The sequence below is a fragment of the Ovis canadensis genome, chromosome 3, assembly GCF_042477335.2.
Source record: "Ovis canadensis isolate MfBH-ARS-UI-01 breed Bighorn chromosome 3, ARS-UI_OviCan_v2, whole genome shotgun sequence".
In the NCBI taxonomy this organism is placed as follows: Eukaryota; Metazoa; Chordata; class Mammalia; order Artiodactyla; family Bovidae; genus Ovis; species Ovis canadensis.
The window spans coordinates 76,199,652-76,223,080 of record NC_091247.1 but is presented as its reverse complement, the minus strand read 5'-3'; the positions used below and the strand labels follow the sequence as shown (position 1 = coordinate 76,223,080).

The 23,429-nt window shown below is 42.8% G+C and overlaps 1 protein-coding gene and 1 pseudogene across 3 annotated transcripts in view; one reads left to right on the top strand and one right to left on the bottom strand.

Annotated features, from left to right (window-relative positions):
* Window positions 1–7,309: 7,309 nt before the first annotated feature.
* Window positions 7,310–23,429, top strand: part of PPP1R21 (protein phosphatase 1 regulatory subunit 21) — a 66,967-nt gene continuing 50,847 nt past the window's right edge. Inside the window, exons 1-4 of one of the 3 annotated variants that reach the window (XM_069580452.1) lie at window positions 7,361–7,572; window positions 10,484–10,705; window positions 18,404–18,472; window positions 21,649–21,795. In XM_069580452.1, the coding sequence (XP_069436553.1) occupies window positions 21,661–21,795 (135 nt within the window). In that variant the 5' untranslated portion in view covers window positions 7,361–7,572; window positions 10,484–10,705; window positions 18,404–18,472; window positions 21,649–21,660. Of the gene's footprint in view, window positions 7,573–7,733; window positions 7,893–10,483; window positions 10,706–18,403; window positions 18,473–21,648; window positions 21,796–23,429 lie in introns of those variants that run through there. The other 2 variants (XM_069580450.1, XM_069580451.1) reach the window with 2 other exon arrangements.
* On the bottom strand, window positions 22,395–22,956 carry LOC138435163 (ATP synthase F(0) complex subunit C1, mitochondrial pseudogene; annotated as a pseudogene).

The following is a 23,429-nucleotide window of genomic DNA, read 5'->3' as shown; positions in this document are numbered from 1 at the left end:
TGCTGATTTGCCTCAGGTAATTTCAAATGGCAATAAGTTTTATGGTGACAATAAAACAGAGCAGAGAGAGATGGGAAAGGGAAATATCTAAGTAGATGCTCAAGAAATGTCTCTCTGAATTGGCAGTGTGTGGGCTAGCACCTGAGTGTTGAGAAGGATGCAACTGTACTCAGTTCTGGGAAAGGCCAGGCTAAATATAATGAGCAGCAGCACCAAGGAAGGGCTGGCGGTATCTAGGGTTTAGCTCGTTTAGCTCCCCCCTTGAGCTCCCTTGAATCATCCTAAATAAGTACAGTGGGTTCACTATCCAAACTCATTTCTACATATCTCCTATTCCAACTAGATCTAGCCTTGTAAATTCTCCCTACAGAGAAATTCTGGAGTGCCACTGGAAAAAAAACAGGTACAAAGTTTTTGAAGACTGAGGAACTGAAAGTATAGGAGGTGAGGGGTGATCAGTCAGGCGTTCAGTCGCTCAGTCGTGTCCGACTCTTTCCAACCCCATGAATCGCAGCACACCAGGCTTCCTTGTCCATCACCAACTCCCGGAGTTCACTCAGACTCACGTCCGTTGAGTCAGTGACGCCATCCAGCCATCTCATCCTCTGTCCTCCCCTTTTCTTCCTGCCTTCAATCTTTCCCAGCATCATTTCAGTTCAGTTCAGTTCAGTCGCTCAGTCGTGTCCGACTCTTTGTGACCCCATGAATCGCAGCACGCCAAGCCTCCCTGTCCATCACCAACTCCCAGAGTTCACTCAGACTCACATCCAATTGAGTCAGTGATGCCATCCAGCCATCTCATCCTCTGTCGTCCCCTTCTCCTTCTGCCCCCAATCCCTCCCAGCATCAGTCTTTTCCAATGAGTCAACTCTTCGCATGAGGTGGCCAAAGTACTGGAGTTTCAGCTTGAGCATCATTCCTTCGTAGATTGTTCTAATATAAGGCCCTCAGTAAATCAGGCTTCTCTTTGTTCATACTCTTTACAATTGACCTTCCTCCTCCTTCTGTCAAGAGGCAGTGTGTATTTCTCCAGTCCCTTCAATCTAGTCAGCCAGACTGATGATCTGGCCATGTGATTTGCTTTGATTAACAGGATGTGGCAGGAGTGAGGTACAAACTCTAGAGCCTAGACCTTAGGAAGGCTCAAGGCTTGGCTATTTGCCCTTTTGGAACATGAAGTGGGGAGGTCACAGCAACTAGAGTATGTAAAGCCTTAGTAGCATGGTAAGGAATATGGACTTTGTTCCCAGTGCTCTGTGGGTTCTTGAAGGTTTTAATAAGAATGTTATGCTTCAGAGTATCACACTGGGTGCTCTGCGGAGGAAAGATTGCAGCTGGGCAAGGATGGAAGAAGGGATACCAGTTAGAAGCCTTTCTGAGGCATCTAGACAAGAGATGGTAGCAATGGAGGTGAGAAACAGTGGACAATGGATTGGCTTGGGAAGAAAATAGTGAATAACAGTCTTCTAAAAATGCAAGGCCACATAAATACATATAGAATAAAGTTATAAACTTTAGAAAACCTAATAGGTTAATATGTAGGTCAGGAAGCAACAGTTAGAACTGGACATGGAACAACAGACTGATTCCAAATAGGAAAAGGAGTATGTCAAGGCTGTATACTGTTACCCTGCTTATTTAACTTCTATGCAGAGTACATCATGAGAAACGCTGGGCTGGAGGAAGCACAAGCTGGAATCAACATTGCCGGGAGAAATATCAATAAACTCAGATATGCAGATGACACCACCCTTATGGCAGAAAGTGAAGAGGAACTAAAGAGCCTCTTGATGAAAGTGAAAGAGGAGAGTGAAAAAGTTGGCTTAAAGCTCAACATTCAGAAAACTAAGATCATGGCATCCAGTCCCATCACTTCATGAGAGATAGATGGGGAAACAGTGGAAACAGTGTCAGACTTTATTTTTTCGGGCTCCAAAATCACTGCAGATGGTGACTGCAGCCATGATAGTAAAAGACACTTACTCCTTGGAAGGAAAGTTATGACCAACCTAGATAGCATATTCAGAAGCCGAGACATTGCTTTGCCAACAAAGGTCCGTCTAGTCAAGGCTATGGTTTTTCCAGTAGTCATGTATGGATGTGAGAGTTGGACTGTGAAGAAAGCTGAGCACTGAAGAATTGATGCTTTTGAACTGTGGTGTTGGAGAAGACTCTTGAGAGTCCCTTGGACAGCAAGGAGATCCAACCAGTCCATCCTGAAGGAAGTCAGTCCTGGGATTTCTTTGGAAGGAATGATGCTAAAGCTGAAACTCCAGTACTTTGGCCACCTCATGCGAAGAATTGACTCACTGGAAAATACTCTGATGCTGGGAGGGATTGGGGGCAGGAGGAGAAGGGGACGACAGAGGATGAGATGGCTGGATGGCATCACCGACTCGATGGACATGGGTTTGAGTGAACTCCGGGAGTTGGTGATGGACAGGGAGGCCTGGCGTGCTACGATTCATGAGGTTGCAAAGAGTCGGACACGACTGAAGGACTGAACTGAATAGGTTAATGTATATAAATCTGGATGTTGTATGTGACCATTTCCTCCAGTAAGACTGGTGACAGAGAAAACCAGAAGGGAAATAGCAATTATGAAGCAAAAGTACAGAGTGGAACAGGGGTGAGACATGAGCTCTTAGCAGTAAAGTGTCACTACTTCCCACCTACGCATCCCCTACCTCCTGGACCTTGCCCTTGGGTTCAGTGAGAGAGCCCTGGGTAGACTAGCCCCACCCAAACAGCTCGAAAGGTACCTATTTTGTGAAGGTGCAAGTCCAGATAAATGCCAAGGAACATGACGCACCCTTTGCATCCTCACACCTAATCTAGGACTCATTCACTGTATTTGAACTAAACATTAAGGGTTTCCTACATGTGAGCACTTGACCTAAGGGACAAAAATACAGTCTGCAGTGAAGGCTGAAGGACTTGGTTCTAGTTTTGCTTCTGTCAGTGTTTCCCATGTGACTTTGGACAAGCTACATCAGGGCTCTGGGCTTATTCTGTCATTCTTTCTTGCTGTGATGGAAATAGGCAAAGCATGAGTTTGGTCAAATGAAAAAGTTATAAAATTTCAAGCCCAGAATTCTAATTTTTAGTAGAGCTCCTCAGCTACAAATCTTTAGATTTCACCTCACTGATTACTCTTTACAAAATATAAACTTTGGTGCTAACTGCTCAGGAAAACTCATGAGAAGGAAAGTTCTTTTCTTTCTTTTATTCCCTCCCCACTTTTTAAAATGTCACTGTAGCATGATATACATTTTCTGACTGGATTAACATAATAAATAATAACAAAGACAATATGTTATCATAAAAGATTCATAAGTTGCTTTCTTTAATCCCTTCCTTATGTCCACTCATATGAACACTCTTTGTTGTCCATTACCTCAATAATCATGTGTGGTGACTGGGCACAGGAGTGTGAAACCAGGCCAGAGAAAATCTTTACTTAGCTTTCGGAATGACTGTATGGGGAGGTGCTAGTGGGGGTAGCTGAGCTCCCAATGTCACTCTAAGACCTGCTGCGCATAGCAGGTTATGAAGTAGAATGGGTGGAGCTTTGAAGCTTGAAGGAAGTTCTTGATTTTCAGATGTATGCAAGGACAGAGAGCGCATGACTCTACTCTACCATGAAATGATGTTTACTCAGAGATTGACAATATCATCTAAGTAACCCAACGTCAAGTCTGGTCATTGTCCATATGACCAAAGGAAGTTCCACACTGTTCTCACTGTATACACAATCGATTCCCTTTATTTGCAGAGTTGTATTCTATAAAATCATCACATACACTGAATTAGTGAATAGCATTGCTCCTAGGGAAAACACAGGGTTAGGATCATGAGAGCCTCTGGTCTCACTTTTGTCAACCAAACAACATATAACCTAGTTTTCGGTGTGTTTCTATTTAAAAGCACCTTACTTAATATATATTGTTGATTCACTAACACTGAACTAATGGCCAGCAACTCTGAACTCGAGCTCTGCAGCTCCTGTTTTCTTCCTGCTGTTTTCTGAGCTACCCACACATACTTCTAGGAAAGTACTCCTTTGGAGCCAAGATAGTTTGAGTCAGTTCCTGACACCTGCAACTGAAAAAAATTTCTAAAACAGTATGCTGTTAAATGTTTTAATGATCATCACAGTGTTTGCATATTTATAATAATTCCAAGTGACTTTCATTTATGCCACTCCCTACAAGTAAATCATGGTTACAAGCTGAGAACCATCACTGGCAAGCATATGAGTTAACAGAAAAAATAAAAAATTTTGTTATTGTGAAATGTAACATCCATACGAAAAAGGTGCACACAGAAAAATGTACCTCATGAGGAATTAACACAAAGTTAACACCTTTGTAACTATCACACATAAATAGAACATTGCCAATACTACTCGAAGCCCATCTCATGGCCTCTTCCAGTCGTGATCATCCTTTTCCACCCGAAAACAATGAAGCTCCTGACTTTCATGGTTGCCACTTTCTTAATTTTCTTTCTAGTTTTAATACTTAGGCATGCATCCTGAATCTTATAGTTGAATTCTGCCATTTTTTGAGTGATATATAAATGAGGTTATATAGTATATTTTGGGGGAAATTTGGTTTCTTTTGTTCTGTATTATTGTCTGAGATTCATCCAGTAGTTAATTGTAGTTGTAGTTCAGCTTTTTTCATTGCTGTTTAGTATTCCATGATACGAATATACACTTATTTCTAATAACTATCTATTTATTGATAAGCTTTTTTGGCTATTATGACTGATACTGCTATGAATATTCTTGGTGAATACATGCACACACTTTTTGAGTGTATACATGAGAAGAATTGTTGGATCCTGAATATGTATCTTTTCAGGTGAGTGGATAATACCAAGGTCTTTCCTAAGTGGCTCTTCCTGGTTATATTCCTAGCAACACTTTAAATTTTTATTTTATTTTTGACTGTGCTGGGTCTTCATTGCTGCGATTGGGCTTTCCCTAGTTGTGGAGAGTGGGGGCTACTTTCTAGTTGTGGTGGGCAATCTTGTCGTGGTGGTGGCTTCTCATATTGTACAGCACAGGCTCAAGGCATGCAGGCTTCAGCAGCTGCAGCTTATAGGCCCTAGAGCATGGGCTTCAGTAGTTGGCACATGGGATTAGTTGCTTCATGGCATGTGGGATCTTCCCAGACCAGGGATCTAACCCATGTCTGCTGCATTGGCAGGTGGATTCCTACCCATTGCACCACTAGGGAAGGCTCTCATCAATATGTTATGACAGTTTCTCCTTTTATATTCTCAATCACTCTTGTCAATCTTTTAAATATTAGCCGTTTGTGTGGGTGTGTATGGCATTGCACTGTGGTTTTAATTTCACTTCCCCCTGGTTGCTAATGAAACTTAACACCCCCTTGCACGTTTAATGGCCCGTTTGTGTATTTTCCTTTGTGAAGTGCCTGTTGGAAGTCCCTTGCTCATTTTTCTATCTGGTTGCTGGTCTTTTTTCTTATTGATTTGTAAGAGCTCTTTATATATCTGGATAAGGGACACCTTTGTTGGATACATATATATTGCAAATACCTTTTCACTCACTTAATGGTGTCTTTTGAGGAAGAGATTCTGAAATGTGTTCAATTTAGCAGTCGGGATTTGGAAACAATTTTTTGCAACTGACAACAACTAGATTAAGCAGTAGAAATATAAATTTCTCAGGTTAGTACATAGGCTCTCTAACCAAAGTTGCATGTTCTTTCTTTGGAATGTTAGTTCTGAAATAACATTTTATTTTTAAATAATTGAAAATTCCATTACATTACAAACTACAGAAATACGCTTAAAAATATTTAATTCTGCCGCTTGGTGGTGCCATGGAAAACTAATAATAATAATTTTAAAAATTCTGCAAGTTTGCTGGATAGTAGGGCTTGGCTGTTAGTCAACTGAAAAGTATAAACAACATTTTTAAAAGTCTGTAATCCTTTCCTTACATTACAGTGGCTGAAAAGTGCACATACCAGCTCATGCTTTCACTTTAAAATTCCAGGCATACTCATAGTCGAATCAAAAAGGAAAATAGGAGGTGTTTTTTAATCATGGAAAATAACAAACATTTTAAAATAACAATATAACTAACATCCCTTTCCCTATTACCTGGATAATAAACGTTAACTTCCAGTCACATTCACTTCAAAAAATTAAATAAAAATAAAATGTATGCTTCTTTGTTCTTTTTCATTCCCCTTTCTTCGTTTTCTCACTGGAGGCAATCACAAGCCAGAATTAGATGTGTATCCTTCCAGTTCTTGTTTCTCTATTTTTAGTACATGTTCATGTGTCCATGAGCAGCACAAATGTTGCTTTATATTCTTCAAATGTATCTTTTCATGCTCTAGTATACTGCAATTTGCTTTTTACATTTAACAGTGTTTTGTCATGTTGATAGACACAGATTCATTAGTTTTGTTAAACTGCAATGCTTTAATTTATGGCAAACAAGTATCCTAAATTATTTATTCCTCTATGAACATTTCAATGTTGCAATAAATGCAATGCTTAGAATATCTAACATATAATACGTCCTCAAAACATATTTAATGAGCAAAGCGGCAGAAAGTATTTCAGGCAGACTACTATTTGCTTCAATTGTCCAGTTACATGTCGTTAACGTCCACCCTATATGCATGCGTGGCAGGGATCATTCCCTGAAATTTCCTAAAAGCTTTTTACCCAATTCTCTGAGAAAACGCTCTGATGCAGTGCCAGTATGGGGGCAGGGCTGGGCGGGTGGAATGGGTAGAGAATGGATACAAAGACATCCCAACGTCAAAATATAAGACAAAGAGGTTTGTCTGGGCATAACAGGGTGACAGCAGCGCGCGTTATAAAAGTGGGGGAAAGTTTACAATGCAGGCCATGTCCGGTGCTACCATATCCGGATAGCAGGTAGTGGAATACAGAGGTCTTTCTCTCCGAGCACCTTCTGAAAGATGTAACCATCAAACGACAGACGGTTGCCATGGGAACCAGTGGGGGAGGACGGTGTGTTCGACCAGAATTCTTGATGCGCTTAGAATGTTTCTTCTTCCGGTCCTCGATTCTTCGCACCACCGCCCCTCTCCGTCGTCCCCCGCCCATTCTGTGGGCTCTTATCATTTTCTTCCCCTTTTAATGCTCTCCTTCCCTGTTCTGGGTCGCCATCTTGGGCCATGCGTCAAGATGGCGCCCCCTGCTCCAGCCAGAGGTAGAACCCAGGAGCGCCAGCGATTCTGCGCGCGTACGTGCTCGGGCGCGGGAGGGTGGGGCGGTGATGTCAGACGTCGCCCCGCCCCCGGTGGTCGCTCCGCCCCTGGCCCCACTCCTCCTTCCTCTCACCCGGCGAACCCGGAAGTGGAGGAGGAGGCGCGGCGGCGGTGGCAGAGCGGGCAGGAGCTGGTGGATCCATACCCGGCAGCGTGTTTGGGGTTGGGGGCGGGGGGTGGGGCTGAGTGGCCTGGGCAGTCTGGCCTGGACAGGGCGGGGGAGGCCATGGCCTCGGCAGAGTTGCAGGGGAAGTACCAGAAGCTGGCTCAGGAGTACTCTAAGGTACCCGTCGTATGCGGGGAGTAGGGGGTCCCCGGTCCTGCGGCCCCGGGTTGCCTTGGCAGCGACTTGTCGGGACAGAGGAAGAAGGCAGAGGGGGCACGCGAGCGCGCCCCTCCTGTCTCCGCCTTCTGTATCCACCATTACCGCGCTTCCACCTGCAGTTCCCAGGAGATGGGGCCGGGCGGTGTCTGGTCGGTGTGCGTTTCTGCGGGAAGGAGCAGGAGTTTGATTCTTCCTTCTCATTGAACTAGCGGGCTTGGAGAGGGATGTCAGAAATCCTGGCTTCCGCCTCTGGTGCTGGTCGGGAGGGACAGGGAAAGGTGAGGACCATCGCTTTCCTGCTGCTTCCTCAATTTTCCCAGCCTGGCGATGGGAAGGATCAAGCTTTCTCCTTTCCCACAGAGATGATATGAGGATAAAGAGATTTATCTGCCTCCCCCCCCCCACCCCCCCCCAATTAAATTAAAGTGTGAATAGAGTCATGCGTGTAAACTACTTCACCAGAAATAGGTGGTTACGAATGGATTCAGTGCTTTGGAAAGACGTTGTCTGAAAATGATTTTGAAAGCTGGAGTGCTAGGGCTATGTCCTTTTCTCTCTTTTTCTTGGGTCACCTGGAGTGGGGCAGAGCACCCAGAAGATGCTCAGGACATGTTGAATTAAGCAAAATAGTGACCTTTCCCTTTGTCATATTTATGGCATCAGTCTTTTAACTGGTGGGACCCTTTTCTTGGAAAAGGGCGGTGCTGTTTTTCTGTGTAGTGTGGTTCTGCCTCAAGAATATTCTACGGAAGTTCTAAAAGCAGAATCTTGCATCTTTGGAAATAGATTCAGTAGTCATTAAATTTGGTTTTCAGTGATCTTGGCATTCGAGAGAGCATGGGGAAGCCTAGACTCCTTTTTACTTTGGAGAAACTGAGACACACTTTAAAAAATTTCATATAATGGATATGCAGCAATGTGAAATGCATTGTTTTGTGAAAAATAAAACCTGTGCCTAAACATACACACTTAAGTCTTCAGAATCACATGGAGGCCTTTTGAGATACTATTATTCCAGTGGTACTACTATTGGCAAGGGCTTCCCCAGTAGCTCAGAAGGTAAAGAATCCACCTGCAATGTGAGAGGCCTGGGTTGGAAGATCTCCTGGAGGAGGGCATGGCAACCCACTCCAGTATTCTTCCCTGGAGAATCCCTGTGGACAGAGGAGCCTGGTGGGCTACAGTCCAAGGGGTCGCAAAGAGTCGGACAGACTGAGGACCGACTGAGGTCTAAGCACGACCACTGGCAAAGCTTCTGCATTTCCATTTGAATTTGTCTCTAAGAGCCTCTGGCAAGATGTTAGTGATGGCAAGTTTTTATCCTTTGAAGGCATGTTTTGTTTGTTTGAAAGGTCCAGAAATTATTTGGAACAAATCCATGTGATAAAGTGTGGTGGGTAGAGGATGGCAGTCCCGACACTTGGCTCTCCTATTTTGGGGTGAAAATGTTTCATGAGTATAAAGTAAGGGGATTGATTTTCTTTTCCAGAGAGTAAACAAGCTCAGAAGGCAATTCCAAATGGCAGAAGAGAGTTCCAGAAATATTTTGAGCAGTGACCGCACTGCTGAAATAACAGCCTCGCAAAAGTAGTGGAAACTTTGAAAAGATTTTATTCTTTTGACTTTGTAAGCTCTTTTGTTCAGCAGACAGTTATATGCCACCTGTAAACAGTCTGCCAGGCCCCACTGAGTGAGGCAGAGTTCCACCTTAAGGAGAACCCTTTAATAGAATATTCAAATGTTGTACGTAAAATTAATACAAGAGGACAAGTGTTAGATCAGTAGGCGGACAGAAGAAATGGCAGGTAAGAGTAGAAGTTACTCAGATTGGGGAGTAGTGGATAGGGAGGAAAGGATGGATGGTAGTATTCCAGGCAAAGGAGACAGTCTCTGCTGACATGAAGACATGGTCAGATAAATGACAGAGAGTGGTGAAGTATGGTTGGAGGGATAATTTGGACCCGTTTGTGAAGAGTTGTGGATGTCAAGTAAGAAGTTTGAACTTTGAATAAATGGAATAGACACTAAAGGTTTTCAAATGGGAGAGTGACAGTGCTTTAGAAAGATAACTGGTAGCTATGAGGAAGATGGACAAATTGGGAAAGACTGGTGAAAAGGAGACCAGACTGCAGGCTCTCTGAATAGTATCAGGGGGAGTTATATAGGGTTAAATAAAATTTGTGACTGTTAAGATGGAAAGGGCTTAAATTTAGGAATTATGGTTGACAAATATGGTTTAGCTTATCTGTTTTTTGAGTGCCTGCTTTGCACGTAGCTGCAAACTTATGAAGCATATGGAAGTGTCAAGGCACTCATCCTTGTGTCTCATTCATTCTGTGGGATGTGATGAGTGAGGGAAGACTGAGAGTTGACCCTGAAATTAACCCACGGACTGCTCTGACAGAACACCACTGCCAGCTGACAGAGGAGGGTGGGTCAGAAGGCACGCCAGTTTGCCGTGAAGGTTAGATGTAATCATAGTATTATGGTTGGAAGGCATGCTGAGGCCATCTGATTCACATAGTAGGTTGAAGTAATGTTGGGGTCACTGTTGAAAATTTCTAGTGGAAACAGACTGGCTAAAAGTCAGGACAAAGGCCAAAACTTTTAAAATAATTCCCCTAAAGATGATAGTTGAACTTTGAGAGTTAATCACTTTAGGTAGATTTTTGGGGGAACACCTGTGGGAAGGCTGTGACAACAGGAGGCGCTAAGGGTACTGTAGGGGGTCTGCCAGACTTGAAGTTGTCTCCCTGTTGGGCCAGACCATTTTTCATCCTTTTAACTGCAACGTGATGGAAATTTCAGAATGTGAGAACAGGGATTGGTCAAAAGATTTCATGTGCTTTTTGTTCCCTGTCGATTCTAGGGCCAAGCAATTTCTAGATAAGATTTGTGCTACCAACTAAGCCTACTAACTTAGCGGTAAAGAATCCACCTGCAATGCAGGAGACCGGGTTTGATCCTTGCATCAGGAAGATTCCCCTGGAGAAGGGAATAGCTACCCACTCCAGTATTCTTTCCTGGAGACTCCCATGGACAGAGGAGCCTGGTGAGCTGCAGTCAATGGGGTTGCAAGAGTCAGACTCAAGTGAGTGACTGAGCGTGCAGTATACATGCTTCCTTCAGCCCTGTGCCTGTGGAAGGGGGGTATTTTACCTTTTTGTTAGCTTCCCTGGTACAGACTTAGTGGGCTGATGTTGAATTTCAGTTATGTCTCCCTTTTTCCTTATCTAGGATACAAAGGAAAATGATGTCCTTTTAAGCTATAGAAGGAGGCCTCAATATCAAGAGAGCAGCAAGGATGATCCCTCAACCAATGACACTTACAGAATCTTCTCATTCTTATTTAATGCAGATCTCAGTCTGTGTGCCAGGAAGGGGCCCATTTCTCCCTCTATAACTTCTGTCATTATCTTTTTTCCCCCTGAGAAAGAGCAAAATCAGTCTGAGGAGCTTCCATTAAAGAGACTGAGAGTTTCGTTAGATAAAAGATGAACCATGGAGGCTGAAGCAGATGAAAATTTCTGAGGCAGACAGGTTGCTAAAACATAAATTGTAATGGAAAGGCCAGTTAAAGTGGAGATTAAGACATTAGTGGTTTGGGCAATTAGGCAATCATTGCAGGCTTTTAAAATTTCTGGTTTAACAGTTTGGGGGCGGGGAAGGGGTTAGAAGCTGGTTTTCAGAGATTTATGAAATTAGTAGGTAATAGATGGAGGCTGCCTCTTTGAGATTTGAGGGAGAGTTAATCAGGGCCTCATTTTGACTACACTGTTGACTTAAGAATCAGAGACCATTTCTTACTTGGTGTGTATCTTTCTGGAAAAGAGGCTGAGGGCACACAGTCCTGACCCATTTGATTTCAATCTGCTTTCTCTGCACAGGCTTCTGCACTCTTGCCTGGCACAATGTCCCTGTGGAAACAAGTGTCAAGTCTAAGCATCTTTCCATTGTTTGTGTTACCCTGGGTCAGTGGTTCAGTGTAGCCCTGGGATCAGCATCATCGGTGTTGGGAATGGGTTGCATCTACCTTGGATTTACTGAATCTGAAACTGGTGGTCAGGCCTGGGAGTCTATGTTGTAACAAACCTCTCCAGTGATTTGCGAGCACACCAGAGTTTGAGAACCACCAAGAAATGGTGTCAGTATAGTAGCTTTTGCTCAGATAAAGGTAATCTTTTTAAAGCTCTTTTCAAAGCTGTGAAAACCAGTGGGAAAGCTGGATCCTATTTCCCTAATGGTTTACCTTGCAATTGATGCTTCTTGTAGTTATGAAGGAGATTGCCTTTGGAAACTTTTTAGATTGATACTCTTAGATCTGCTCGTTTTAGGAAAGGATCAGTTTTGCTTACCGGAGAGCAGGGCTTGGCTGAGCCTGATAGCTTCCTCTTGTAAAAGAAGTAAGACTCAGGAGCTGGACTAAAGTAAAGCGGAGTATCAGCTTTTTTCTACCCTAATGTATTGGGTTCACGACTAAAGGTGGATTGAAAAACAGCCTGTGTTCAGTGCTGTGGACTGGAGCTTTCCAGGAGAATGCAAATGTTCTGCATGTTTGCTGCATGTCCAGTAGGGCATCCACTAGCATGTGGGGCTGTTTGAGTACTTGAGACATGGCTAGCTCAGCTGAGGAATTGAATTTTGGACTTTATTTAAGTCATTTAAATTTATTTTTTATTTTATTTTTGATTGCATCCGATCTTAGTTGCAGCATGCAGGCTCCTCTTTGCACCTCAGAGGCTCTTCTCCCATTGTGGCATGGGGGATCCCAGTTCCCCAGCCAGGGGTTGAGCCCTTGTCCCTTGCACTGGAAGGTGGCTTTCCATCCACTGGATCACCAGGGAAGTCCCAGTAATTTAAGCTTTAATAGGAGCATGTGGCTATTGACCACCCTGCTGAACTGTGCTAGGTTAGCCCCTAGGTCAGTGCATCGCAAATGTAAATATCCATGTGACACACCTGAGAGGTGAAAGTGGTAGTCACTCAGTCATGTTTGATTCTTTGCGACCCCATGGACTGTAGCTCGCTAGGCTCCTCTGTCCATGAAATTCTCCAGGTAAGAATACTGGTGTGGGTTGCCATGCCCTTCTCTACGGGATCTTTCTGACCCAGGGATTGAACCTGGGTCTCTTGCATTGCAGGTGGATTCTTTACCATCTGAGCCATCAGGGAAGCACCTTGTTAAACTGCAGATTCTGGTTCAGTAGGTCTGGGGTGGGGCCTAGATTCTGCTCCCAGATGATCCTGCTACAGCTGTCCCTAGACCACACTTTGAATAGCAAGGCCTTAGAAAGTCAAGGGGTGTCCTACTCTTTTAATTCAGCTGAATTGCCAAGCAATCACTGATGAGGCAGACTGTAGAGTTGGAGTGGGGGTTTTATTCTACTGAATTTCCCTACATGGGAGCAGGGACAAGACAGAGTTTTGTTTGAAGGCAGGTCTGAAAGAAGGTTTTTTTCCCAACTCAGTGACAAAAGGATCTCAGCCTTCAGTACACAGTATGTAGCCTACAGCTACTTTATGCTTTTCCAGGGCAAGGAACAAGTTAGTAGGCAGAGAGAAAGACTGAGTGGTATTCCCACAGCTGTAGAATACCTACAGTGTTACAACTAGGAGTTTTTAAAAGGCTCATCCAGGCTAGAGGCACTGAAACGGTGGTCTGCTGGTGACTTAAGTATTCTGAAATCAGGGTTTTTGGTGAGGCGTAGGAATGGGCTTCAGGTTGTCTTCTGCATACATTATTTTGTAATAGAGAAAAGCTAGATGTCTGAAGATTGTTTTATAGGGTTGTAAACCAGGTATAAGGGCTTCCCAGATGGCTCTGTGATAAAGAACCTGCCTGCCATTGCAGGAGTTGCAGGTTTGATCCCTGGGTCAGGAAGATCCCCTGGAGGAGGAAATGGCAACACACTCCGGTATTCTTGCCTGAAAAATTCCACGGAGAGAGAGGCCTGGCAGGCTGTAGTCCATGGGGTCACAAAGAGTTGGACTGGGCGCGCACAAAAACATGTATAAACGTCACAAGGCCCATTGTATGGAAGCAGTTATGTAAGAGTGAACACAGTCTTGTTGAGGATTAGATGAGAAACAGCATATAGGCTATTCACCTCTTTCCGCACAAACTCTTCTAGTAGTTTGTGATAGAACGTAGTAAATCTCTAATCTTGGGCCAGTTATTCTACCACACGTTGGCAGAGCGGCATGAGAGAGGTCATAGGCGGCTCACCCCACTCTCTGTGTCCCTGGAGAAACAGCTTTGTGGTAAGTCTGACTGAAGCCAGGCTGTTCCAGAAGCAGAGTCACACAGAGCAGTCCGGGCACTGGTTGTCAGAGAGTTAGGCTCAGGACTTTAGAAGGTGCTTGGTGTCCAGTAGGGCCATGAGGTTCAGATCATTTGCAGAAGGGCTTTAAAGAGGGACTGTTGACGTAATGGTGGTCTCTTGCAGAATGCATTACACTTATTGTTTATTTTTGGCTGTGTTGCGTCTTAGTTGCAGCATGCAGGCTCTTGCTGCATGAGGGCTTCTGTCTCGTTGCAGTGCCCAAGGCTTAGTGCCCCCGCAGCATGTGGGATCTTAGTTCCTCGACCAGGGTTTGAACCTGTGTCTCCTGCACTAGTGGGTAGATTCTTGACCACTGAGCCACCAGGAAAGTCCCTACGAAGGATTACATTTCGACCCCTTTTAGGTACATCCGCGGTCCTCAGCCTTTTTGGTACCAGGGATCGATTGGCGGAAGACAGGTTTTCCACAGACTGGCAGAGGGGAGGGGTGGTCTCAGGATGATTCAGGCATATTACATTTATCGTGCACTTTGTTTCTATTGTTATTACATTGTGATATATAATGAAGTAATTATATAGCTCACCATAATGCAGAATCAGTGGGAGCCCAGAACTTGTTTTCCTACAAGTAGACGGTCCCATCTGGGGGTGTTGGAGGGCGATGGGCAACAGCTGTAAATATGGCCACAACTTCACTCCCTATCATGCAGCTCACTCCCTGCTGTGTGGCCTGGTTCCTAACAGGCCACTTAGCAGTAGTGGAAGGTGGCCTGGGGGTTGGGGACCCCTGATTTACAGCATTTAATTTGATAATTAAACATATATTGAATGCTTTCTGTGTCCATAGCATTGATCTTTCATTGTAGGCTGGAGATATAAGGGATTATACTGTAGTCTCTACTGTGAAGGACGGTTTAATTGGCAGATGGGACTTGAGTGTAGAAATCATACATAAATTAGTGAATGTAAAATGTACTTAAAGACCGAATACTTTTATAAGTGATGTCTTGTTACTAGTAAGTGCCCAGGAAACTGAAGGCATGGTCTCTGTGGACCATAGGGGCACTATAGAGAATGGCTGGGAAAAATTTATGGAACTAGGATCAGAGTAGGAAGTAGTCTCTAGAAGAACAGTTGGGGTTTGGTTGGTCAACATGTGAAAAGGCTGTGTTTTTGAGTCAAGGGAAAGCTGAGCGCTGAAGAATTGATGCTTTTGAACTGTGGTGTTGGAGAAGACTCTTGAGAGTCCCTTGGACTGTGAGGAGATCCAACCAGTCCATTCTGAAGGAGATCAGCCCTGGGATTTCTTTGAAGGGAATGATGCGGAAGCTTAAACTCCAGTACTTTGGCCACCTCATGTGAAGAGTTGACTCATTGGAAAAGACTGATGCTGGGAGGGATTGGGGGCAGGAGGAGAAGGGGACGACAGAGGATGAGATGGCTGGATGGCATCACCGACTCGATGGACGTGAGTTTGAGTGAACTCCAGGAGTTGATCATGGACAGGGAGGCCTGATGTGCTGCGATTCATGGGGTTGCAGAGAGTCGGACACGACTGAGCGACTGAACTGAACTGAACTGAAAGCTAGTCAGAAGATCACAAGACCATGAAAAATGAGTTTGAAAAGACCAAGAGGGTTTCTGAGTTGGGATTCAGAGGACCAGTTTTCTACTGAATGGAACAGTAGTGCATGGCACAGCTGCTGGAAATAGGCTTTATCATCTCCTGGAGAATTTCCCTGTTCTAATGGAGACTTCAGGGCAGTTGTTTCTCAGTTACGTCCACGTCCACTGGAGTCTCCACACTCGTCTCCTAGAGGCATTAGTGACCATCTGTAACTGTTTCTAAGACAAGCACTGCATTTGCCTTCCCACTGTGGTGAATGCTGAGGAGGAGAAAGATAAGATTCTGAAAGACCAGACTGGTCACAGCAGTATCTGCGTTTGACAGGATGCTGGTCAGTAATGCAGAGATGTGGCAGTGGCTGAAGTGCAGGGAGATGCCAAATGCCAAGTGTAATTAACAAGCAGTGGAGTCGGCCGAGCTCATCCTTTTCTACCTACCAATTACTAGAAGGGGATTTTAGATAAATATTTCTAAAAGCTGCATTTTTCTGTTGAGTGGTACCATTGAAACACTGTATTTGAATTGTTATCAATTCAGCCAACAGTATTTTCCAAAGGAAAATCAAAATCATTGTTCTTGATGATCAGATTAACTTCCAAACAGCAGTAATTTGAAAAATTTAATTTTGCTTTTTTTGACAAAGTAGGCTGTTTGGTTTGCTTTAAGTAGCTTCTAAGTGTGCCTTAGAAATTACAGGGAGGTTTTCCTGTTTGCCCACTTGTTTTAAAAATGGATGCAATTCTGGTCCTACAGAGAATTGTCAGTTCAGCAAATTTCAGACTTCATCCCTAGTCTTTGAGGCAGTCAGTAAGAGGTTCTAAAGACCGCACAAAGGAGATGATCATAGATCAAAGTTAGAATGGGGGTATGAAATGAAACCTAAGCCCTCAAGTAGTACTGCTGTCCTTTGGCCATATGAGTTTGAAGGATTTTGAGCCTTACCTGGCTAGCATGTGAAGTGAGTACAATCGTGCGGTAGTTTGAGCATTCTTTGGCATTGCCTTTCTTTGGGATTGGGATGAAAACAGACCTTTTCCAGTCCTGTGGCCACTGCTGAGTTTTCCAAATGCACTGGCATACTGAGTGCAGCACTTTCACAGCATCTTCTTTCAGGACCTGATGATCTGAACCACAGTTAGCTCCTGGTTGTATGGCAAACTAGAAGTGTATCTGTCGTCCCTTTGATTCTGCTCTCTTAATAAGAGCTCTGTTACTGTTTGTGGAGCATGATATCATTTAAAAAGTGCTTTGACATACATTTCTTGTCTGATTCTCACAACCACCTCAGAAGAATGAAGATAGGGTAGGTGTATTGCCCCACTTTGTAGACCATATAACAAAAGATTAAGTGAGTATCTCTAGTTTACATTGTCTAGGAAGTGACAGAGCAAAATTTGGATCTTCTTTTGTGGTAGTGAACCCTGATCTCTAACTTTCTAAAAACAGAAGCAGCTCAATCCTTTTAGTCCGTCTTGCTCAAACTGAATATCCTGCAGTGTTCCTGTTTTTCTTAGAATCTTAGCTCAGTTTTCTCTTGGGTGTCAAATGCTCAGTTTAAAGTTTAGCATTCAAATATTCCTATTCTTTTGGCACAGAAAAGGGTCATTTCTGTTTTCAAGACACAGATGTGAGTTGCATGGAATTAGAAATAGATTTTTTTTTTTAAGCTCATAGATAAAATCATCCCATTCATTTAGTTTCTCAGAGAAGAACCTGGTCTTACATGGTCTTCGTACTGAGTCCTGAGACTGTTTGTGTGTAACCCTTTGGTGTCAGCTACTCTGTGCTGGTGTATTTGTACTTACATGCTCTGTGTTGTACTTGTTGATAATTACAGAAGGGGATTACTACAGAAGATTTATCTTTCAAAACCCTGCTGGTGATGGTGATACAGATGTAACCATGAATAAAAATTCATCAAGCTGTATAATTTTGCTTTGTATATTTTAAGATAAAAGTCGACCCCAACTTAAGAAAGTTAACTACAAAAGAAACCCAAGTCCTGCCTCCCCCAAAACTTCTTCCATCTCACCAGCCTACTACTGTTCTCATTTATATTTAGCTTTATAAAACAATAGCCAGTATTGTCTAAATGGCATTACGCCTGGAGTCAAAACTACTGGAGTCTGATTCTCAGCATTGCCACTTAACTTCTCTGTACCTTAGTTTGCTCATGTGTGAAGTGGTGGTAATTATAGCAGCTATTTCAGCAGGTTGTGAGGATTGTTGAGGTAGTATATGTAAAGTGCTTAGGACAGTGCCTGGTATGTAATGAGGATTCCAATGCTAGCTGCTATTGTTATTAATTTCTGAATTAAATTTGCTTCTCAGTTGCTTTTGTACACTGCTTCCGCTGATGGCTGATTGTAAGTCCTCCATTCCTGAGGCTGAAGTGAGTGATAGTTGCATGGCTAATATCAGGCACAGTATCCTGCTGGGTGTGTTGTTGCCCTACACTTTGGTTCTCTGTAGAATTCTTATTCCATACTTAGTCAAATTGTATGTATTTTACAGGTGAATGGTATGTCAGAGTTACAAGGAAAATGGCATACTTAATACCCTATTGTATACTGTATAGTTTTTATTTAGGGAGGTGATTGGTTTCATGGAAAGAACCATGAATATGGGAAGTCAAGAGACCTGGATTTTAGTCTTAATTTTGCATTGCTTAGTTTTATGTCATTGGGCAGCTCAGCCTCTATGTCTTTATTTGTTGAATGGCACACTGGTGATCTCTGCTTTCCTCTTGAGGGCTCGTTTGTATGTGAGCTGATAGTTATACTTAGTGTACAGGTTCCTATAAAGTAATGGTAAGTGATTTCCTTGCTATAAGTGGTTGCTTTATATTAAAAATTAATTATTACTTCCTCTGTTTTCAGCTTCGGGCTCAGAATCAGGTCTTGAAGAAAGGTGTCGTGGATGAACAAGCGAATTCTGCTGCCTTGAAGGTAGGCTACTGAGTGTTTGTGTTGTGAGAGTTAGGTTAGTGTTTGGTGAAGCTTACAGCAGGGAATTCAGCCCATTTTGTGGGTTAAATTCCCAACTCTGACACTGATTCACTAGGGATAGGGGAAGGTAATGGAATTTTTTGTGTGTTTAACTTTCTTACTTATTTAGGTATGAATGTGATGTGCTTTGACTTCTTAACTGGAGATTACAGAAATGTCTTATTGGACTATATCTAATGCATTTCTCTCATACCCAGCTTCTTTCATAGCTAAATTCATCAGGATTAATGGGACTTCTTATCTGGCTTGATCTGATAGCATTCTGCAGGGACTGGGTCATATTCATGTTTATATCCCTAGCATTCAGCAGATTGTCCCCTAATAAATGGATCTGAAAGTGTGAATCATTTAGTGCCTTAGTCTTGCTTTGGGTTGAGCTGGTTAATAGTAATAAACTGTGTTAATGATGACTGTTTGAGTGATCCATCAGCACCTTTAACTGAGAGGAGAAATATGATGGGAGAAGAAGAATTTGTTTCTACCTCATTGTAGCAGGCATGTAATAAATACTGCTTGAAAGTGTTAGTTGTTCAGTTAACTCAGGCCAACTCTTTGTGACCCCAGGGACTATCTGGCCTGCCAGGCTCCTCTGTCCATGGGATTCTCCAGGCAAGAATACTGGGGTGGGTTGCAATTCCCTTCTCCAGGGGAGTCTTTCTGACCCAGGGGTCGAACCTAGGTCTCCCACATTATAGGCAAATTCTTTACCATCTGAGCCACCAGGGAAGCCCAGATACTGCTTAGTGATATTCTTAATTGGATAAATTGATTCTAGGATATGGATTCCTTCTTGGCCAAGTTTCAGTAAAATATACTGCCTGCCTCATTCTTTCACTTCCTCCCTTGCTCCCTCTTCAGAGAAAAGGGCTTAGGAGTCCCTTTGCTTTTCTGTCTTTCTGGAGTAGCCCGCAACCAGTGACACAAGAGCAGTCACCAAGGTCGTGAGATGCGTCCTTGCACTTGGCTAGTGTTGGCCCCTTCTGCAGAGAAACCTGTCTCTTGAGTGGTGCTCCTCCTTGGGTGCTGTTCCACAGACTCGGGGCTGAGATGGTTCAGAGTACCTTACCCTAAGCTGTCTGCGCTTAAGCTGAGATGATTAAAATTAAGCTTTATAGTCAGGATTTGTTAGCTAAGTTACTATTTTGTTTAAATCACTGAAGAAATTGATCATTATCTATCTCCTTATGATGTTTAAAACCTATCCCTGGGGAAAGGATTTCCTAACTCATCTTAGTCTCCCACACTGGTATTTCACACCCTCCCGTGGCTGATTGTGTTTGATTAACACTGATAGTGGCTGTGGTGGTGACTGCGGTGGCGGTGGCGGGGTCAGCAGGCCCTCTCCATTGAGTGCTCGCTGTGTGTCAGGCAGGCATTGCACTCAGCACCTTACGCCCATTTTCCCAGTTTTCACAACAGCCCTGTGAGGGCACATGCCACCGTCATCATTGTCATCGCAGGAACTAGGATTTATAGAGAGATTGGGATGGATGTCTTCTGAAATCAGTGATTGGTTAATGGGATTGGAGTATTAGTCACCTAGTGATTAATGTGGAGAAGGAAATGGCAACCCACTCTAGTATTCTTGCCTGGAGAATCCCAGGGATGGGGGAGCACTTAATTATAAGGATGTAAAAAGATTACTTTTAACTGAACCATTCATTGCAGTCAGCATTTTGATTATATTAGGTTTGTCTCTTCAATGAGTTGTTAGATACAATGAGCATTTATTGATTTGAATTTCCTTAAGTTGAAATATATAATAATTTAGACATGGGCTGGGCCTAAGTTTACCATTGAACTGCAAGTAAACACTAAGGACTTACTAAACAAACAACAGAAAAGGAAATTTTTTTTCTCTTCAATGGAAACATGTTCTATCCCTCTAGCCATGCCCTCAACATGCAAATAATGTCAGCAGATTGCAGAACCAGCCTCTGGTTTTTAGGTTGCTGTTTCAAAATCCACTGTTCAAAATTGGGAAAGTAGCATTGACATATATATACACGCTATCCTGTGTAGAGTAGGTAACTAGCAGGAAGCTGCTATAAAACACAGGGAGCCCAGCCTGGCGTTCTGTGACAACCGAGAGGGGTGGAATGGAGTGGGAGAGGGAGGCTTAAGAGGGATGGGATATGTATATGCAATTATGACTGATTCAGTTGATGTATGGCAGAGACCACCACAACATTGTAAAGCAATTATCCTCCAATTAAAAAAAACCCCTGTTCATTAAAACTTGACCTCTTCTTAGCTTTATAGTGGTTTTTCAGTGAAGGTAAAGTAAACGTACAGATCTTTCAGTTTATGGTGGTGTATGGCCATTTGTGTTTGATTACGAGTGGACACAAAGTTACCAGAATATCGTAAGGAAAATATAGTTAGAATAAGAATAATATTATTTTTAAAAATAGAGTGAAACTAAATACTTCTCTTGTTTCCCATTTTCTTGCCCTGTTGTGGTGTAAACAGTACGGCATGGTCAGTAGAGGACATGTTGTTTACATTTCAGATTTTGTTCCTATTTTCACTTTAAAGTGAACTGAGAATATTCTTTGATATCTGGAAAATACTCTTTGTTAGGATAACATTGATTTTTATCTTTGACAGATCAGAATAATTTAAAGTTAAGAGTATTGAAAAGACTTCATTTTGACTGATTTAAATTCAAGGAGGATTTATAGGAAAAAGTGAATACAAATATATTTCTTCCATTCTTGCTTACCTGAAGGGCATCATCAGTGAATCTGAGGTTCTCTTTAAAATTTCAAGTTTATAAAATTGTAGCCTCAGACTTTGCGACTCCTTACCACCAAACACATGAATAACAACAATCTATAAAAACATGTTGATGTGGGTGTTTAAGTTGATCAGTGTTACTTCAGTAGTATACTCTTTAGCTTTATATTTTAACTTCCTTGGTTGGACCAGAAAATGATTTTGTCACCAAACAGAGCTAAAAAACCATAGGAACTGGAATTATGAACATATAAGTTTAATTCCTTAAATAAAGAGGTTTTGATTATATTTTGGTGAAACAAAAACATTTTTTTTTTATTATTTTTTAAGTGTTAAGACTAAATTACAAGGAATGGTCTGTTTTCACTTTGATGTAGGAACAACTGAAAATGAAGGATCAGTCACTGAGGAAACTGCAGCAGGAAATGGACAGTTTGACATTCCGAAATTTGCAGCTTGCCAAAAGGGTCGAGCTACTTCAAGATGAACTGGCTCTAAGTGAACCCCGAGGCAAGAAAAACAAGGTAGGTCAAGTCAAAACAAGGTAGGGTGACCTTGCCATTAGGTGCAGACATCTCCAGGCCATCCTGGTTTTAGCAGAAGACCTCACCTCCAAATACTCTAAAGGTCTATTTATTACACCTGGTTATTGGGTCCAGAAAGCAAAACATTTATTATTAATATATACTAAGTATTTATTAGAGCCATTTTCACATGAAAGTGAGTTTTCAAGAGTTTATGAGAAACCAGCATGCACATAGTTGATTTAGTGGCTAAGAAAAATGAATGGTGTATCTCATATTGGTCAAAATTAAACTGTTGTATTTATAGTAAGTTGCCATTTAACTCAAGGTACGGCAGATAGAATGAGAAGCACTATCCATATGAACCACTGTCTATGGAAGTAGCAGTTGAAGTACTCATACATGAGGCTTGTAAGTTTGCTACAGATGTATTTTCTTTGTTTTTATTCTTAGGAGTTCAGTTTGTGTGTGTTTTGTTTGTTTGTTCGTTTGTTGTTTTAGAGAAACATTGTATTTAATGGTAAAGCTTAGCACACTCCAGCACTAGGGATGGCCTGGAGTCTAAGCAGCAGGGATAGGTAGGTGACCTCCATGGAGGTTCACATGGCAAAGATGATGAGAAAGGCAACCATTAAACAGAAGAGCTCCTCACACAAGGCAAAGCCCAAAATAGCCTAGGAGAAGAGCTGCTGCTTCAGAGACGGGTTCCTGGCATAGCCAATGATCAAGCTGACAAACAGTGCTCCAGTGCCAGCCCCTGAGCCAGCCACACCAACTGTGGCAGCCCCAACGCCAGTAAACTTGGCTGCTGTGTCAATATCCCAGGAGAAAACACTGGTCTGGTACTCCTGCCTGGCCACCTGGAGTGGGACACTGCTGTGGGAAGGCTGTTCAGTTGAGATCTCTGGCCTACTCAGGAAAGAGGCAGACAAAGGCCTAATGGGACCCCTGGTCGAAGAGTGGATCAGAGCAGGAGGAATGCGTGGTGCCCTGGTGCTCTGTTTTCTCAGTCTCCTGGCTTTACTCTTTCTGTCTGATGCTCGTTTTACTCATCCTCTCCACTACATGAAGCTCCATGGAGGTCACCTACCCACGCCTCCTGCTTCGACTTCAGGTCATGCCCGATACTGGAGTGTGCTAAGCTTTACCTTTAAACACCATGTTTCTCTTAAAAAAAAAAAAGTCCCAAAGTGTAAATATAAATTTCTTTCCCTTCTGGTTTTGTGTAGTGAGGTGAGATTCTGATTGATCTAAGATGGATGATCTGATACTTTTGATCATTCTGTGGTTAAGAAGTTACTGCTTTTTTCAAGGGCATAAGCTAGTGATTGAGTCTTTAAAAGTCCTGTGTGTTTGTTGGACAGCACCCCAAAAATGTGTGGACTGAGGCAATGATGACAAAATGGTTGGAGGGAAGAAGGTTCACAGCAACTGAAGCGGTGCGTAAGGAGGAAAGAGTGCAGGCTTTGGAGCTGAGCCCAGATTTCAATTCTTTGTCTTCCATTTATAGGTCTATGACCTTAGGCAAGTTTTTTTAGCCTTGCAGCCTCAGTTGTGGGAAAGACTTTCATGGTTGTTGTCAGGATTAAATGAGATCATATAAAGTACCTAGGACTGTATGTGCCTACGATGAA